We start from the raw sequence: 19,724 nt of genomic DNA, 5'->3' as shown, positions 1-19,724 counted from the left end.
GGGGGGGGGGGGGGGGTTAATAATATACATCCACCAACACCCACCTCTTATCTTTTATAGCAGTAATAATGCCTGCAGCCTCTGCAGGGGAAACACGTGACACTGAGCTTGCCCTATCTGTTGGTCTTTGGACACCAAAATGGCCTGAAGAGCTTGGACTAGGAGTTCCGGGGCGGGAAGACCCAGGAGACTGGGAACTTCCTACAGATGGTGGATAAAATGATTCATTATTACCCTCCTGTGGACGTTGCTGAGGTTGGTGCAGACCCCTGCAAGAATTTTTAAAAAGGTATATATGTTAAAAGTAACCAATTTACATAAAACCTAATCTTATGCATCCTAGTTGCCAATTAGAGCATACCATGTCAGTAAGCAAGCCAATACAAGCTAGTGAGCTACCAAGTCCTATGACAATAAACTATACAAATAACATGCATTGAGTTGTCTAATTTCTGAATGCTTATAGGAAAATGAATACAAGACACCAAACCCTTTTTTTAATGATAAAGGTAAACATTTCATCTAATAGTATTAAGAAGGTAACGAAAAGGATTACAAAAAGAGATGCTTTCCTTCTATGTCTTGAAGGAATACAAAAGATCTAGCATAGAGTTCATATCAGATACAATGTTCTTCCTACACTGTAAAGTGCAGACTCGTTAAATGACTAGATTTAGCATGCAATGACATAAGATTGTAAGATACTCTCTCTCCTCTGATTAAAACATCGATCATTCTTTTACTGACAGATATCCGGAAAATGCAAGTAGGAATTTCCTTCTGACATAATCTGCTGTCCCTAGAAGAGTACAAATCATGCCTGCTGCATAGAGCATGTCTCGTGCCCCCTGAGGCCTGACATGAACTGCATAACTCAAAAACGTTGACTAGATCTGCCTAGTAAAAGTACAGTACAAAAAGTAACTACACCTCAATCCCAAAAACAAGTTGGGGGCTACATTAACCTCCACTTCTTCATTTAAGTTATCGTCATCATACTAGTAAAAATAAAAGTAAAACATAATTAGATGTATAAACAATAATAACCTATATGAATCTTTTTCCTTCATTATGCCCTATCTTTTGCTAAATCTACATTGATACCAAACATTTAAGGTCTTTCAATACAACTCGCTCCCATGTAATTTCAGATCTACCCCAACCCCCTAAAACACCTGAACTTTCCATAGTGCAGTACAAGACACCAATAAGATCCTCTTATTAAAAGTCCATTAGGTTAAGACAAACGAGAGAATTGTAGTTCCTCCAATTATACAGTAGCTAATGATCCCAAGCCCCAATCTAACAAACTAAAAATTTTGCTATCACCAAGTTCTAACATTATGAATTTCTCCTACTTCATAACAATAACAACATCTTCGCCGCTTCAATCCCAAATTACTCTCTATTTGAACATCTTATTCAAATACTTAAGATTCTCTTCTTCTTTTTTATAATTGTGATGTCTGACCAGTTTCGTGCATCTCGAGTAATTCCACGGGATACTTGTTACCTCCGGCAACAAGTATTAGGTAACTCTATCCAACTCGACTAATTCCAGGGAAATACTCTATAACTTGTACTTTTAAACAAACTAAAACTTCTCCGAAACTAGATGTTTCTAAAATTCCACACTACCCTAAGCCAACATCCAAATCACCCAAAAAAAAACTTCCTAAAACTGATGCAAGTGTAGAAACAAACGAATTTCAACAAATTAAGCAATATATTATCCAACAAACAAAAGAGAAGATCTCAATAGATGAATTACAGTAAACGAACCCTAATTTCAACAATTAAACGCGATAATCTCAGGATTTAACAATGGAATCATACAAACGAAACAGAAAAACGGCGATTATCAAAGAAATATTACCAGATTTTATTGAGCATGGCTTCGAACAATCAGAAAACTTAGCACAGAAGATATCCTTTTTCAATTGACTTCCCTCTTTTTCTTTGCCAAAAACTTGAAGAAACTGTGAATAAATTCTCACACAATTTTTTTATTATTATTACTGCTGTTTTATTCTTCTTTTGGTGTGTTGTATATGCAAAACATATTTTATCAATGTTTATTGATTAAAACTTATGAAAAAAATATCTTTTTTATAAGAAAATAAGCTTTTCGAAATTAAACACTTTCTTTCCACCATCTACCCTCAATTTTTGATTTAATGATTATTGATTTGTAGATATGTTAAAGCGTTATAGAACCATTAAATATTAATTTATCAGTTATTGATTGTTATTGGTTCGATTGTTGATTTAACCGTTTGACACGTAAAAAAACATTAAAAATCACTTAGAAATAAGATGAAAAAAATAAATATATTATGCATATGAGCTATTTCATCTTGCTTAAAAGCAAACACTAGCATATTGTAAAACAACCAAAAGTTTAAGTCAGAATTAAAAGTATGAAACTAAATCTGAAGTCCCATTATCAATAAATCAACAAGTTTTTTTTGGCTTGATTGTCGATTTCAATTCGATTTAGAAAAGTCCCACCCCACTGTCGCCCCACCCATTGTTGTAGTCTTATAGTCACATGTGAGGTAGGATGATCAATTAAACACTCTTTGTCGAAGACTATATGATATATATTTAGGGTAATTAGAGGTTTTTGGATTGGCGTAAAAATTGGTCAAACCTACTTTTAAGTTGATTTTTGAGTTTTAGAAGTGTTTGAAAAATATAAAATATGTCAAAAATGATTTAAAATAAGTTAGAAAATGTTTGACAAGATAAAAGATGTCTTAAAATAAGTTTAAAATCAAAATAGGTCTCCGCCTACTTTTTTTTACTTAAAAGTAGGGTTGGGCATAAAATACCGAACTTTTCGCTATTTGGAATGGTATTCGAGAATAAAATTTTAGAATTACGGTATTTGGATTTGTGTTCGGTATGAGACATTAGTACACCATTTGGTACTCGAAAATCTCGAATGCCAAAATATTTACTTAATAAATGTCAATCTATCAGCATATTCATTACTCATTAGTACAAGTCCAAAAGAGAAAGTTAAAGTATAAGCATGAATAATCCAAATACATGTCTTTGTATCAACTTGTTTTTATTGATGTATTTTTACTTGTTGGTATTTAATTATATTGTGCGATCCACGTAAAAAATAGAAATGATTGGAGAAATAGTATTAACTTTATAATACAATTAAATTTAAGTTTAATACAGTATTATCGAATACCATATGTTTCCCAAATTATCAAATCAAAACTTAAAATTTTAAAATTTAATATTTGCTTTTAACTATCAAGTACTGAATTATTAAATCCAAAATTTGACAAAACCCAAAACCGAAAGACTTATCATTGCATGGGAGAAATAACATGAAGTATGGGTTGGACAGAATAAGTGGAAGGATTTGCATGTCAATTTCTTCTAAAGCAATGTCGAAAATACACATGGTAATTTTGTTAAGTGAGGAAAGAGAATTCTAAATTAATAGGAAAAATAAAAATAGAATGCTAATTACCTTATAATATTATATTTGATATATATATTTTATTAAATAAAAATATTAATAATGAAAATAAACTACACGGACCACTTTTTTCCATTCCATAAAAAAAAGGAAAAAAAAAGGAATAATAATTCAAAAAGGATAAATAATAACTTTGAACAATCTCAGTCCCAAAAGGAAAAGGAAAACTTTTAAATCAATTCATATTATATAAACCCCCATTAAACAGAACAAACAAACAAAAAAACTTAAGAACAAAACCTAACACAGCGAAAGTTATGAAGCTTTCAGGTGAAAAATTATTCCCAAATCAACCTGCTACAATCAAAATAATTCCTGAAAAACCAGACGATTTATGGCTTTTATTCAATCTCATTGCCGAAGATGATGTGATTTCTGCTGTTACAACTCGCAAAATTCAATTTTCTTCTGATTTGACAGCGAAAAAGAAGAGCAGTTCTAAGGTTCAAGTCCATCTCGAAATCAAAGTTATAAATGTTGATTATGCGAAAGACTGTTCAACTATACGTGTTCGTGGCCGGACGATTACGTCGAACGAATATGTAAGTTCTGGATCTTTCCATACTTTGGAGCTGGAAACGAATAGAGAGTTGAAACTGACAAAGAATCCTTGGGATGAAAAAACAATTAAGATTTTGAAGGAAGGATTGAATCAAAACGGTAAGTATGACTTGGGGATAATTTTAATAAATAATACATCTGCTGAGATTTTATTGATGGATAATAATACAACATCTATTACTCATTGTGCAATTATACGAAACGAAAAAACTTCGAAAAACAACAACTCGAATTTCGAGAAATTTTTCGAAAATTTATTTGTTTCGTTTAGAAAACATATCGATATGGATGTCATACCTAACATGGTGATTGCAAGCAAAGACTCTATCAAGGATGATTTTCGAGCTTACTTGTTGCTTGAGGCTCAAAAACGGAAGATAAAATCCATCGAGAGAAACGAATCGCGTATTCTTATGATTCATCAGAACAATATAAAAGATGTTTTGAGCGATAGAGTGATCATGAATATGAACGCGAACGTAAAGGTGATTGAAAAATTCATGGATATGGTGATAAATAAATGTGATTGGGTGTGTTATGGCACTAAAAGTGTTGAATATGCACATGAATTGCTTGCAATTGATACACTTTTGATCACAGAAGAACTGTCAGAGAAGAAGGATATTAAATTGAGAAAAAAATACTCAAAGTTGAAGAAATTAGTGCAAGAAGCTGGTGGAAAAGTAATACAATTTAGTGATGTCGAAGGAGAAAAACTTGCTCAGATGACTGGAATTGCTGCAATTTTGAGGTTTCCTATTCCTAATATTGATGACTTGGTGTTGTAGTGAATTTTTTTTAAATACACATTTGCAAGAAATATTATAATGTATGGTCAATAATTTTCAATTTTTAATTATAAATAGAATCGAGCTTTAAATATGTCTTTCGTCATTTATCATTAATTATAAGTTTAGATAAGTCAAAGTTTTATTAGGGTTATGATTTTGTACCATTTCAACGCATTAATCAATTATACGTATTAGTATAATTTTACTCGCATATACATGTACTTATATATATTAAACTTGGCGCATAATATATATTTATTTTTGTAAATAGCCCGCGAATCATATAGACATGAAAATTGTCTTTAAAAAAAGAATGAATCATTTTTTAGTTTGTGTATATTATGCTTGTTCAAGAATTCAGAGATCACGTTATTCTTTTTTGTATCGTTTCAATTTTATTGAATGTCCAAATCAAAAGGATCTTTTATTTGAATTAAATGTTACTTTACGAGTAATATTATGTTGAAAATTATTTATTCATATTATTTGATATATAATATTAGATTCTAAGAGATAATTTAAAAAGTAAGTAATTAATTTATATAATTTTATGATATTAAATTTTGAACGTACTTGGTAAAATTTCTGCTCTTGTCACTTACCCACCACCACCTATTTCATGATTTTGTGTTTGATATAAATAAATATATCAAATATTAGAAAATATATAAAAAATATTTATACAACTCTAAAAGTATTGTCTTTTACTTACATCATGGGCTGTGAAGGCCCAATTAACTGACTGATCTCTACCAAGCCCACAAAACTAGCCCGTTTAGATTAGGAATTTTCTTTGGATAAATTTTGTAAAAATTCAATTCAATTGTAGTTATCTTTTGATTATTTTAAGGTTAAAGGACAGAAAATCAGATACTTTTATAGTAAAATTATCATTTCTCTTTTATAAGTTCATAATTACAAAAATTCCTCAAACTAATACAATAATATAAGCGTTGATATATTAATTTGATACGCGAGATTCATTAACGATTAAGTAAGATACATTACATTTTATACATCATACACTAATCTAATCTGATATACATTTTATACATGATACACTAATCTGATGCGCAAGATATATTAATCTGATGCGCAAGGTATATATGTATTCACACGGACATCATAAATATTGCATTATTATAAATAGTAACAATAACTTTGATTAAAATTGAAATATTTTTCAGACTCATTTCCTTTTTTTTTTTTTTGACAAAAAACAATGTATTTTAAATACCCGATATACCCCGGAATAGAGGATGTTTACTATCACATATCGAGGGGCATTATGATTTTTTGCAGCAATTTTAAATTAATGTATTATCATAATTGAGTTGATATTTAAATATTTAGTAAATTTTTTTATACGTATATTATTAATTAATTATTGATAAAATAATACAAAAAAAGTTCATCTTCAATTCGTTTAGAAATATATCAAAGAATTGGGTGAAGTGCATTAATACCCAATTTTGATATCGTCTTTCTACACCTTTTTAAAGTTTGTTACACATGTGAGATGTATTCACTTTGAATTGAATAACTTTAGATATATAATATTTATAAAGTTAATCTTGATATATTTAATTTTGAATTCAATATATGAGTTTCGTATGGACGAAATTAAATTACTTTAAAATTATTTGTCATTCTTACTTCAAATTCAGTCATATATAATAGATATTTAGTTTTATCAAATTTAAATTCAGACGTCATATATCCAAAGTAAACAAGTAGTTATACATATAAAAAGAATAAAGAAAAATGACAGAAATCTCACATTTAAGTTCTCTTATTACCGTTATCCCCTATTAGCTTTACAAATTCCTAAAACCTCTCATTTTCACGTATCGGTTTAATGTATCATCACATCAAATTAATGTATCTCGCGCATCAGATTAATATATCTTGCGCATCAGATTAGTGTATCATGTATAAAATGTAATGTATCTTACTTAATCGTTAATGAGTCTCGTAATGTATCAACGCTTGTATTATTGTATTAGTTTAAGGGATTTTTATAATATGAACATATAAGGGACAAATGGTAATTTTACCTTAAAAGTATTTGATTTTCTGTACTTTGTCCTTAAAAAAAATCAAACGATAAAGTACAATTAAACGACGATATTCAAAGAAATTGAATTTTTACAAAATTTATCCAAAGAAAATTCCTAATCTAAACGGGCTAGTTTTGTGGGCTTGGTAGAGATCAGTCAGTTAATTGGGCCTTCACAACCCATGATGTAATTAAAAGACAATACTTTTACAGTTGTATAAATAATTTTTATATATTTTCTAAAATTTGATATATTTATTTATATCAAACACAAAATCATGAAATAGGTGGTGGTGGGTAAGTGACAGAACCATAAATTTTACCAAATACGTTCAAAAATTTAATATCATAAAATTATATAAATTAATTACTTATTTTTTAAATTATCTCTTAGAATCTAATATTATATATCAAATAATATGAATAAATAATTTTCAACATAATATTACTCGTAAAGTAACATTCAATTCAAATAAAAAATTCCTTTGATTTGAACATTCAATAAAATTAAAACGATACAAAAAAGAATAACGTGATCTTTGAATTCTTAAACAAGCATAACATACAAAATCATAACCCTAAAAAAACTTTGACTTATCTAAACTTATAATTAATGATATTTAAAAAATTTCACTATAACACCAAGTCATCAATATTAGGAATAGGAAACCTCAAAATTGCAGCAATTCCAGTCATCTGAGCAAGTTTTTCTCCTTCGACATCACTAAATTGTATTACTTTTCCACCAGCTTCTTGCACTAATTTCTTCAACTTTGAGTATTTTTTTCTCAATTTAATATCCTTCTTCTCTGACAGTTCTTCTGTGATCAAAAGTGTATCAATTGCAAGCAATTCATGTGCATATTCAACACTTTTAGTGCCATAACACACCCAATCACATTTATTTATCACCATATCCATGAATTTTTCAATCACCTTTACGTTCGCGTTCATATTCATGATCACTCTATCGCTCAAAACATCTTTTATATTGTTCTGATGAATCATAAGAATACGCGATTCGTTTCTCTCGATGGATTTTATCTTCCGTTTTTGANATAACACACCCAATCACATTTATTTATCACCATATCCATGAATTTTTCAATCACCTTTACGTTAGCGTTCATATTTATGATCACTCTATCGCTCAAAACATCTTTTATATTGTTCTGATGAATCACAAGAATACGCGATTCGTTTCTCTCGATGGATTTTATCTTCCGTTTTTTAGCCTCAAGCAACAAGTAAGCTCGAAAATCATCCTTGATAGAGTCTTTGCTTGCAATCACCATGTTAGGTATGACATCCATATCGATATGTTTTCTAAACGAAACAAATAAATTTTCGAAAAATTTCTCGAAATTCGAGTTGTTGTTTTTCGAAGTTTTTTCGTTTCGTATAATTGCACAATGAGTAATAGATGTTGTATTATTATCCATCAATAAAATCTCAGCAGATGTGTTATTTATTAAAATTATCCCCAAGTCATACTTACCGTTTTGATTCAATCCTTCCTTCAGGAATTATTTTGATTGTACCTGATTGATTTGGGAATAATTTTTCACCTGAAAGCTTCATAACTTCCGCTGTGTTATGTTTTCTTATTAAGTTTTTTTTGTTTGTTTGTTCTGTTTAATGGGGTTTATATAATATGTATTGATTTAAAATATTTACTTTTCCTTTTGGGATTGAGATTGTTCAAAGTTATTATTTATCCTTTTTGAATTATTATTCCTATTTTTTTTAGTTTTTCCTTTTTTATGGAATGGAAAGAAGTGTTCGTGTAGTTTATTTTCATTATTAATATTTTTATTTAATAAAATATAAATATCAAATATAATATTATAAGGTAATTCGCTATCTATTTTTATTTTACCTATTAATTTAGAATTCTCTTTCCTCACTTAACCAAATTACCATGTTTATTTTCGACATTATTATTAAAAAAATATAATATGACAAATAAAGGTGACGAGTACAATTCAACAATCTGCTTTACCATTAATTGGGTTTAATTTGCTCACATTTTGTCATTCTGTTCTATTGACTAATTGCGCAGGTTAGGAAGCCCAAAATTTGTTCAAATTAGGTGTTAATAAGTGCAAATAAATTTTATTAAATAATATATATATACACACACATTATTAGTGTATATATCTTAAATTCAAATTATTATGATATATTTGTTAAAGGAAAGAAATTAATATGCAAATCTCGAGTTAAAACATTGAAAATGAAGTCTTTTTGATAAAAAAAAAATACTTTAACTACCTCTAAAATGAATTTTTCGATAAAAATTTAAATTAATCAAAATCTAAAAAGATACCTAACAACTGTTATTGTAATTATTATGCGTGTAGTATTTAAGTGCATTAATAGTTTCTTTGAAGAATTGGTATCTTTAATACAAAGTATATTCTAACACGTATTAGGTTAAGCTAGTGTTTGGCCCTTTTAGATTAGGCTTTTGAATTTTTTTTTTTTAATATTTACTCTATTTAGCTACTAGATTTGATTTGATTTTAAAATTTTAATATTTAGATATTTTTATGTTCCTAATATTCGGCTCAAATTAGTTTCTCAATTTTTTCACTTCTATTTACAAAACCTTTTTTTTAAAAAAATAAAGTTAAATGGCATATGTTTTTAATTTTAAAAAATCAAGTAAAATATATGTTTAATTAAACCTTTATTATCCAAAACTATAATTTTAAGATATTTAATTTTTTAAGTTTCAATTTCAAAATTAATGATCAAATTGAAGGAGAATATGTGTTTGTTTGATAAAGTCTTTTTCTTAGTATTAAAATTGTATTGTAAAAAATAAATTTTCATTTCAATCAAGTACTAATGTAAAGTTAGGATTAGGAATTTTTTACGAAAATTTGAATTAAATTGAATTCTAACACAAATGTCAAAATAAAATCAAATATTAAGTGAAAAATAATAAAATAATTATACTTATATTAAAAATGCATCTCACTTTCTAGTGCAGCCGCATTATTTGACTTATTTTGGTGGATTTTGCGTAGTTTATTTAGACCATGGGTCATCTTAAATTAAAATTAAAAATATAATTTTTAATTTTAAGAATTGATTTTTCAACTCAAACTTTAATTTTTTTTTCATATTTCAACTATGGCGAAACATTAGCTAAGGCTATTAATACGGTAATTTTCACATATTGTACGTATCGTAATCATAATTGAATTTAAATGCAAATAATAAGTATTTTAATATTATTAACTTATATGTTTGTCGGATTTGAATAAGAGTTTCAATAAAATTTATAAAATATATTCTGATTTTGTCAAGTGTATATTATAAGTTGATAGCAACTTAAACTTAACTCATTTAAGTTAGGATGGTTTATTAACTCGATATTCATTAGCTTGACTCATTTCAGTTCATTAAAATTGAGTTGATATGTAACCTGAATTGAATCGTGAAAAATCTTGTCAAAATATTTCTAAAAACTTTTTTTTTCAAATTAATATGTTGTATATAAGTCATAATAACGATTTTTTTATCAAGTACTAAAATAGTTTAAAGAACAAATTACACAATTAAACTTAATAAAAATTAAGTTGAGTTGGGTCTTGACTCGTAATGTAACTCATTACCTAATCCATTTTGACCTAACACATGACCCAAACAAATTTGGATGTGGTCTTCATGCAATTATTATCTTAATTCATTATGACTCGTCCAAATTTAACTCAACCCGCTCAAATGTTACCCTACATAATTATATCTAAAACTAAAATAAAAAAGTTTCACATAAAAGTATGTTTAATTTCCAACAAAAAAATCATAAAATTTTGAGTTTACTAACACAAAAGTCACACAAACAAGAAAATTCAACTACAATAGATAATACGTTTTTTTTTCTTTTTAAAATAATTTTAATTAATACATACCCTATTAAAAAAGATTTAAACCCATGATCTTTTTGAAACAATATAATGGCACATTGGCAAAACAACTTATCTTATTTTGTTGTGAATTGGGTCGTACATTTGACTTGTTTAATTGACTCAATTTACTTGTCTGGATACATAATTAGCATTTTTTAATTATCATATTTTTATGTTGTTATTTTTTAAAAATAAATAATAATTTTTATATTATAGTAAATTTTTTGAGTTTATTTACAGAATTATTGAAAATAACTTTTTGATGATAAATTAAAAAAAGATTAAAAATACATGAGATATACGTCCAAAAATTCATGGAACTTATATTTGTGTTTCAGAGTTAAGTTTTCGTATTTTAAGTTTTTAAAAGTATTTTAAACAAATTATTTATATATTTTTATAAAGCTATTTAGTTCTATATTATTCTAACGTCGATTCATATTTGGTCAAGCATGATGGCTTCACATTCTAGACTGTTGTAAACCAAAAAAATGATAAAACAAAATAAAAGATAAAAATAATAAAATGAATCCTCTGTATAATTTTGAGATTTCGGAGATAGGTTGAGGGGGTATTTGGGCATTATCCCTAATTTTTTCAACAAAAACTATAAAAAAAAAAAGAGTTTTATTACTTTTCTATTCAACATTATTCTTTATTATACGTAATATCCTTCTTAAATAAAATGTCATATCAATAGATCTTTTATGAAATGCGATATAATTTCATATTTCATTTCACAATCAGAGTTATTTTTTCTATACAATCACAATCACTAAAATGTGGTCGGAACAAAAAAACTTAAAGAAAAATAATAGAATTTGTAAGTAAAAAGTTTTTATTTAAAAATAATTGTATATAATTTACATAATTAATTTTGAATGTTATTAGTTAAATTTCTTTATTTTTTATGTTCACATAAAAATCTTTTTTTTTTATTTTTATTTTTCAAAAAAACTTATTTTACTGTAAAAATTTATTTTTAATTTATTTTAATCAATTGAACGTAAAAAAATGTAAATATTTTTTAATTTTTCACCTGATACTGAACACGTTTTTAATATTAATAATCATAATACATCAATGTTACACTCTTAAGTTAACAACTTGATATTGACATTAAAATGTCATGGTCAATAGCTTTCATTTTTTGACAAAAGTACCAATCATTATTATTGCATTTTTGAAAATAGATTAATAGAATCATCACAAAATATATTCAGAAAAAAATCCTGTAACGTTTATGACCTTTCAACTACTTATGATTTTTCTTTTTCAAAATCTCTCATTTCTTATTTCAAATTGATTTAACAAAAATAATTAACATTACGATTATCTTAATAATCTTATCGCCAATGCTTCTAAAAATATATTTTATGATCAATAATATACACAAAATTATTTATAAGTGATAACAATATATAAAAAAGCAAATAAATAAAATAAATAACTATATTAATATCATGATCAAAAACAAAATCAAGTACAATAAGTAGTATAATAGATTCATTGATTCACAACTTAAGATATTATTTTTTGATAAATTCATAATCTGAAAAATGCATTGTAATATTACCATCAAATGTTGGAATGAAATGGTAAGTATTGTATAGTTTTGAAACTATGAAAATTTTTGTAGGTTGAAATGTGCATATCACACTATTTTTACGTGGTGTAAATATATTAGACTGTTCTATTATAAAATTAAAAGTCAGAATCTAACAAAAAATTTAGGCTAATAAAAAATCGAGCAAATAAATTGAAAAAAAAAGAAAGATATTTACAAGCATTTGTCCTCATTGTTTATTTCTCACCACATTTAGTAGGAGTGGCACATGATGTTATCATGTTTAAGTCTAATGAATATTTATTAAATGTTGGAATATTTTAAAGAATTAATCTTATTTTTGAAGTACTTTTTTGAAGATAAAGATTTTTTTATCCTTGAGTCTAATCGTCTTTAATAAAAAGTACACTATCTCTTAGAGTGAATTTTTTTGAGTAAATTTAAATTAATTATATTTTAGATATCATATATCAAATAAAAAAATAAATAGTAATGTTTATGTGATTATTGACCCTTGACAAAACATGTCTTGTAATTTTCTTACTATACTCTTTATGACAAGATATCTTGACCCTACTAATTAAGAGACATGTCCACAAGGGAAAGTGTCAATTTATTTTAATAATAATTTATTATTTGAAACATTAAGAGTAAATGGTCATCTAATATTTACCGGTCAAAAATATCTTTAATTATTTTTATAAATTTAAATTATATTATTAAATTATTCTTTTTAACATAAATACCCTTCAAGTATTTTAAATTTAACAACTTTCATCCTTTTATTAAAATTTGATTAAAAAAATTAATACAATTCATATAAAATAATATGTAATTCATATTGCTCTAGTAAAACTCCATAAATCACCAAATATTAAAAAAGAAATGTTTTTATTTTGCCAAAAACTCAATTCTAATAATATAACTTATAATCTAACAATAAAGTTGAGAATAATTATGTTTAAATTGTGTCATACGATACTGCATTTTTTATTATTTTTATATTTGTCTGACAGAGAGGTGATTATCAATTTTATTGGAAATGTTACGTTTAATATGAGAAATGAGAAGATCGAGTATTAAGATAGAGGATCGTAGGTTATCGAGTGTTTTCCTTTTCCGTCCAATAATATTACTTTTATTCTTACACTTGCTTATTCCTAAATATATATAGTATTACATGTATGTTTCTTCCATCTTGTTTATCTAAATAAGCTGATGTTGTTTGTAATTCTCTTCTTGAGTCGAAAGTCTCTCAAGAACAATTTCTCTATAATATAAGATTACAATAAAATAGCATTCAACCTATTTTCTCTAAATTTCACGTTTTTTAGAATTTAGAATTATATTGTATATGCTTTTGAGAGTGGTATATTGCTCTCCATTTGCACCATTTTTACATCTGTTTGTATAATTTTGGAGTTGAACTATTTTTTCAATAATATTTTCAAACATTTTCTAAATATAGTTTATATAAAAATTATATATTTCAACAATTTATCTTCCTCAATTTTTTTTCTCTCATAACTTAATCTCCTCTAAATTATTTCAAAATTTGAATATATGAACTCTTCTTGATATATCAAATCTTTTAATATATTAAAATTATTTGATCACTTATAATCTAAAACATATCAAAATATTTACCTAATCGCCGTTACTTAATAAACAATCTTATCAAAATAATCTCTCTTTTTCAAAGAAGAAAGTTGATATACCACTAAAAGATTACACATGCTCCACTTACTTATAACAAACTATTTAAATTTTTAGTGCTTAAACGTTTAAAACTATATTTCTTTAACAAATTAATATTCTTTCTATTATTAATATAAATACAACACTTTATATCTATATATCCTTGAAGTATTAAAAATGGTATAAAATTATCTTTCATTCACGTATTAGCTCCAACATATCTTTTTCATCCACCTATTGACTCGAAAATACCCTTGTCATCCACCTTTGAATTCAAAATTGACCACTTCTTTAATTGTTTGAAAATTAAACTCTTTAAATATTTTTTAAAATACTTGGCGTTCAACTATTAGTTATAATTTAATTTATTAATATAATTTATAAACCAACCCACTACCCACTCATTACTAACTAAACCCCACCCAATTAATAATCCAATTATAATATTAAAATCTTCATAAATACTACTAAAACACGCTGAAATTATAGATTCCTGAAAATGACATCCAAAATTATTCAAGTCCGAATCGAAGCCCCAATTAAATTTAGGTTGGGCCGCTTATTTAGGAGGACACTTTCAATAGGATTCTCTTGCAAGATTGAGTTAGAAATTTATGATTAAAGGTAAAGAAGTAATATATCCCGAATTGATTCATGCACTTTTTTAAAATATAATTTTATAAATATTTATGATTTGTTTTAAAAAAATTAATATATCATTTTGAAAAAAAAGTTATATATAAAGTAACATCACATAATTGAGATGTAAGAATAATTAAGATGAACATAGAAAGACTTTTAAGTTTATCGGTAATTTTTATTTAGACACTTGAATATATGATAATTTACTTCTATAGATATTTTCGCCTCAAATTTTTTAAAAACACTCAATTGACAGTAGCTTTTCTGTTGTTGCATTAATAATGTGACGGGTTTATTAACCTAGAGGGGTTTAATTAGTAATTGGTGGGTAGTGGATTGGTTTATAAATTATACTAATAAGTTAAATTATAACAAATAGTTGAGTGCCACGTATTAAAAAAAATATTTAAATAGTTTAAATATAAAACCGTTAAATAAATGGTCAATTTTGAACCAAAAGGTGGATGATAAGGGTATTTTGGACCAAATAGGTGGGTGGAAAGGATATTTTGGAGCCAGTAGGTGGATGAAGGGTAATTTTATACCATTTCCAATACTTTGAGGGTATTTTAGGCCCTTTTCCTTATAATTATTTAGTTTCCAATTCATTCAATGAAATAGGGGCGCCAGGGGTAGCTCGACAGTGTTAAAAAAAAAGACATGCGTCTTAGGCCCCCAAATTTAAGGGGTCTCATTTTTAATAATAATAGGTTATAAGTTGTTATTTTTTAACAAATATTGAATTCTATTTGTAGAAAAAGTTAACTTTTCATGAAAAATGAAGGAAATATTAGAAGAAATTTGACATATTTGAAGTACTATATTTCATGAAAAATAATTTAAAATAAAAATGATTATATTATTAATTAAAAACTAGAAGAAATCAATAACATAAAAGCTATTAACAATAAAAGCTTAAGGCCCCATTTAATTTTCGCTTTAGACCAGCAATATGCTTGAGCACCTGAGGATCGTAGCGTAATGCGCTTCGCTTGCAATTTAAAGTCTTTAATGACTATTTTTGATAACTAAGATATTTAGGTAAAAAATTTGGATTTAATAAATAATTTATTTAATTTTTTGTATGAGATATTGTTAGTTGGACCATATCTTAATTGAATTTAGAACAATAATGAAAATGAGTGAAGCAATTTTTAAATATTATTGAAATTTTATATATCTCTTAACTTTGTTATTTAGAGTTATATACCTTTTTGTTATAAAAGTAACTCAAATATTCTTATTACAAATTAACTCAAATATACCCTTTTGTGAATTGAATTTAGAATGATAAAGAAAACGAGTAATGTAATTTTTTAATTTTGAAACTAAGAAAATCATTTTAATTTGTTATTATAGTTGCTCAAATATGCCCTTTTATTAGTTTGGTTGCATTTGAATTGAATTTAGAATGATAAAGACAGCGAGCAAATTAACTTTTACATATTGAAACTAAGAAAATCATTTTAGTTTTTTTAAATGGAAAATGATTTCATATACTTTTAATTTTATTATTTAGAATTGATATAAATCGTGAAAACGATACATATTTTTACCATTATTAAAATGACTGTTATAAAAGTAGTTCACATATATCCTTTTGCCTAGTGATATTTATAGAAATGGTGTCACCCTTTGTCAGAAAAAAAACATATATACAAGTAAAATGATAAAATAACATATTTTGAATATCTTTAATACAATAAACTGCTACTCCTTCCGTCCGGAAATGTTTGTCATGTTACGCTTATCGAAAGTCAATTTGACTAATTTTTAAACGTAAATTAGATAAATTAATTCAATATCTTAAACAAAAAAAATAGATTAGATCTTCTAAAACTATATGAAAAGTACTATAAATTACAATTTTTGCATATTAATAATATGATGAAAAAATGCATCTTAAAATGTTAGTCGAAGTTTTTATAGTTTGACTTTAAAAATAGAAACCATGATAAACAATACCGGACGAAAGAAATATTTCTGAACATTTTTTATAAAATATCTAACTCTACCACGAAATATAAACATATTAAAACCATTTTTATAACAGAAATATATCATAAAGTTGAAGAAGAATATTACTTATATTAGACAAAAACGTAAAACAAAAGTGTATATATATATATACATATATAAATCGTAAAATTGAAAAGTATATTAATAGTAGATTCGATGAAGTATAGTATTTTTTACTCGCCATGGAAATAGTTCATGTCCCCACAGTTTTAATGGGCATTCAATGAGTTTAATCATAAATTCATAAATACGAATTTCAATTTCAGAAAACAAACAGGGCCTTACCTGTATAAATATTCACAATTTTGGCCATTTCTCCCCCTCCTCAGTCCTCCTCCATCTGCTGTAACCCTTGGCCAACGACCTCCGCCGCCGGGAAATATCTACATCTCCGGCTACCGACGGATTTGTATAACGTATTTAATCTTCATTATACATCCGAACGTAGGAAATGGAGGTTCTTCGGTTTACCGCCGTGAAATCATTGAATTCATGCGTCCGTCCAGAATTCACGGCAATGAGTTCCGTCATTGTTCCTATTAGCACTGTGAAAGTTTCTGAAACGAGAAAAAGCAAAAAGAAGGCGTTTATTCGTGCTAAGGCGACGGAGATCTTGTCATCGCCAGCTACGGTAACGGAACCGTTGAAGGCGGAGCCGGCAGAGGCACCGGTTCCGTTGCTACGAGTTTCTCCGAGCTCGTTGCAGTGTGAGCCGGGATATTTGTTACCGAATAGTCCGGTTTTAGGTACGGGTGGTGTGACCGGGTATGAGTATTTGACGAACATCTTGTCATCGAAAGTTTATGATGTAGCTTATGAGACGCCTTTGCAGAAAGCTCCTAAGCTGTCAGAAAGATTGGGAGTTAATGTATGGCTAAAAAGAGAGGATCTTCAGCCGGTATGTATTTTTTTATTGGTTTTGTTCTTTGCAATATTGCATAAGTTGTTAAAAGTTCGAATATTTGGTGTTAAGTGAAGTTCTTTTTCTGTTTCTCTGATGGATTTCCTTGGTTCTGTCTTTGTGAAAACATTTCTGTGCCAATTCATAGGTTTATTCACTGATATTGGCCTTATGTCACTCTTTAACCGCTGAAGGTTTATGGTTGGGATTAAGGTATAGTAGTTGCTATTGTGTAAAAGGAATATCTTTAGAACTACGTATTTTTGAAATATCCTGTTCTCTGAGAAATTTTTGTTACTAAGAGAGAATTTGGAACTCCCTCTGTTTTAATTTGTTTGTTTAATTTTTAATTGACACACAGTCTAAGAAAGTGAAATAGACTTTTGAATTTTGTAATCATGTCTTTTAATCTTGTTGTCTTAAACATGTCACGTGAAAAATTGAAATTAAAGAGTTGCTAAAAATGCAAAAAGAAACACTTTTTTTTCTGAAATGAGCTAACATGGAAAGTAAGAAAAGAAATTGAGACGGAGGTAGGTAGTATGTCAAAATATCATCCGTGGAAACGATTTCATAGTGTTTGGTACCTTCACTTGTGGTGGAAGATGTTGAAGACACTGACATCTCACTTTCTCCATCCCCTAAAAGAAAAGAGAAGTTCCAAAGCTGCATAAGGGAACCAAGGCAAATAGTGTGTCTTGACTTCTTATTTTTTTCTCCATAAACTTTCAGCTGGAAGATTATGCGACTCTTTTGTGGTGTAACAGAGTTATTCTGACAGAAACTTATTGTGCTGAAGTACGATTAGTACTTAGTGATCTAGCTACTGTTTTCATTTCTATTCTCTCTAATTTCTAGACGAAAAACCTTATCAAATGGCTGGTGTACCTTCAACCCTCTGTCTTTCAACGTGGAGTTGTAATGTACTTCACTGTATAAGAATTTGTCAGGATTGTTCTATTCTGGAATAGTTGAGCCTCCTATCTATGCTAAGAGCCAGTTTTGACAATTTGGTATTTGCTTTGTGGTTGAAAGGTTGGGAAACTAGGACTAAAGAATAGGGTGCTATACCTTAATGTACAGAGCAATCATCTAAGGTAAAGTGATGTCTTAGTGGTTGTGTTTTTCGAATGGAGTCCTTAAATATGGAGATTCCCATGGAGTGACAATTTGGCGGGCTGCAGAGGTAGTTTGAGACATTCAGAAATCTAAAAGCTATTGTGTATCTGTCGTACCTTTAAAAGTGTTTGCGGAAAGTGATGCAGGTGGACCTCCTCCTGTGCTGGTGCTAGTGGAAAATTCGAGTTGATTTTAATCTTAATTATTTGAATGTTTGCTCAAGTTGTTGGATCTTGGTCAGTGACTATTTGTCTATGCGAACATTTTCTTTTAATTTGTTCTTTTGCTCAACTTTGATTGGAAGATTCTGAATTGTTTGAGGCTCGTCTCATTTTATTTTTATTATGCTTCAAATATATGAAATTTAAGGAATGTATAAGTCAGTTACTGTGATATGATTGCTTAAGAACATGCATGTTAGGCATTTTTCTTTTATTGTGATAATTTCCCCTTTGTGCCAAATGTTACTAAGACCCAAAGTGGAAATTTGACTCTAATCTGTTAGTCCGTTGGCCTTGATCTGCTGTTGTTAAAATTTTCGGATGGTTTAGGGCTTCTCTTGTCGGGTTTTAGATTAGATTAAGTACCTTGGAAAAGAAGAAAAGGCAAAATAGGCAGCACATTTGAGCTTTTCCAATTGATTCTGGACTCAGAACAGAGTTTCTCTGCTATTTATGTTGCATTTTTGTGAATTAGTTGATCAGTGTTTGATTAGTTAGGTTGCCTGGTTTCTTGTTCAGGTCAACCTTAAATTTCTGTGTCCTAGATCAAGGAGATCAAGGTCCCTTTTTATCCTTTTTTTTGACAAGGCCAAAAAGGTGAAAGTACTCAAACTTGTATACCCTATGGTTTATCAACTTTGGTATCTTTTGTTCCCTAAATGTTATTCCTCTAAATTTTTGACACTTCTTCAACTTCTATAGGCTGTCATTCCCCCCCCCC

At 27.7% G+C, this 19,724-nt stretch overlaps 4 protein-coding genes across 5 annotated transcripts in view; 2 read left to right on the top strand and 2 right to left on the bottom strand.

Moving 5' to 3' along the window:
- The window catches only part of LOC107032112 (vacuolar protein-sorting-associated protein 37 homolog 1-like), a 6,166-nt gene extending 4,098 nt beyond the window's left edge, over positions 1-2,068 (bottom strand). Inside the window, exons 1-2 of the mRNA XM_015233689.2 lie at positions 1,877-2,068; positions 45-269 (exon numbers count right to left, since the gene is read on the bottom strand). Coding sequence (XP_015089175.1) covers positions 45-269; positions 1,877-1,893 — 242 coding nt within the window. The 5' untranslated portion in view covers positions 1,894-2,068. The remainder of the gene's footprint in view (positions 1-44; positions 270-1,876) is intronic.
- A 1,694-nt stretch (positions 2,069-3,762) lies between these two features.
- Positions 3,763-4,854, top strand: LOC107001639 (protein PELOTA 1-like). The gene has a single exon (XM_015199610.1). The coding sequence runs from the start codon at positions 3,763-3,765 to the stop codon at positions 4,852-4,854; it is 1,092 nt and encodes a 363-aa protein (XP_015055096.1).
- A 2,695-nt stretch (positions 4,855-7,549) lies between these two features.
- LOC107001638 (protein PELOTA 1-like) lies at positions 7,550-8,229 on the bottom strand. The gene is made up of 2 exons (XM_015199609.1): positions 8,029-8,229; positions 7,550-7,912 (listed from the first exon to the last, which is right to left on the bottom strand). Exons 1-2 carry the CDS (start codon positions 8,227-8,229, stop codon positions 7,550-7,552), a joined length of 564 nt encoding a protein of 187 aa, XP_015055095.1.
- Positions 8,230-17,017: 8,788 nt separating this feature from the next.
- The window catches only part of LOC107002306 (threonine dehydratase 1 biosynthetic, chloroplastic), a 6,308-nt gene continuing 3,601 nt past the window's right edge, over positions 17,018-19,724 (top strand). Inside the window, exons 1-2 of one of the 2 annotated variants that reach the window (XM_027912343.1) lie at positions 17,018-17,660; positions 19,523-19,600. In XM_027912343.1, the coding sequence (XP_027768144.1) occupies positions 17,214-17,660; positions 19,523-19,600 (525 nt within the window). In that variant the 5' untranslated portion in view covers positions 17,018-17,213. The remainder of the gene's footprint in view (positions 17,661-19,522; positions 19,601-19,724) is intronic. The other variant, XM_015200273.2, reaches the window with a different exon arrangement.

The sequence above is a fragment of the Solanum pennellii genome, chromosome 10 (assembly GCF_001406875.1).
Source record: "Solanum pennellii chromosome 10, SPENNV200".
Lineage (NCBI taxonomy): Eukaryota > Viridiplantae > Streptophyta > Magnoliopsida > Solanales > Solanaceae > Solanum > Solanum pennellii.
Note: the sequence above shows the minus strand (reverse complement) of the source record. Positions and strands in the feature narration are given on the sequence as shown.

Bases quoted from the DNA above. Each gene is read 5' to 3' on its own strand.
- LOC107001639 (XM_015199610.1), top strand. From the start codon at position 3,763: ATGAAGCTTTCAGGTGAAAAATTATTCCCAAATCAACCTGCTACAATC.
- LOC107001638 (XM_015199609.1), bottom strand. From the start codon at position 8,229: ATGGATGTCATACCTAACATGGTGATTGCAAGCAAAGACTCTATCAAG. The intron at 7,913-8,028 runs GTGATTGAAAAA...ATGATTCATCAG, and splicing joins ATATGAACGCTAACGTAAAG to AACAATATAAAAGATGTTTT.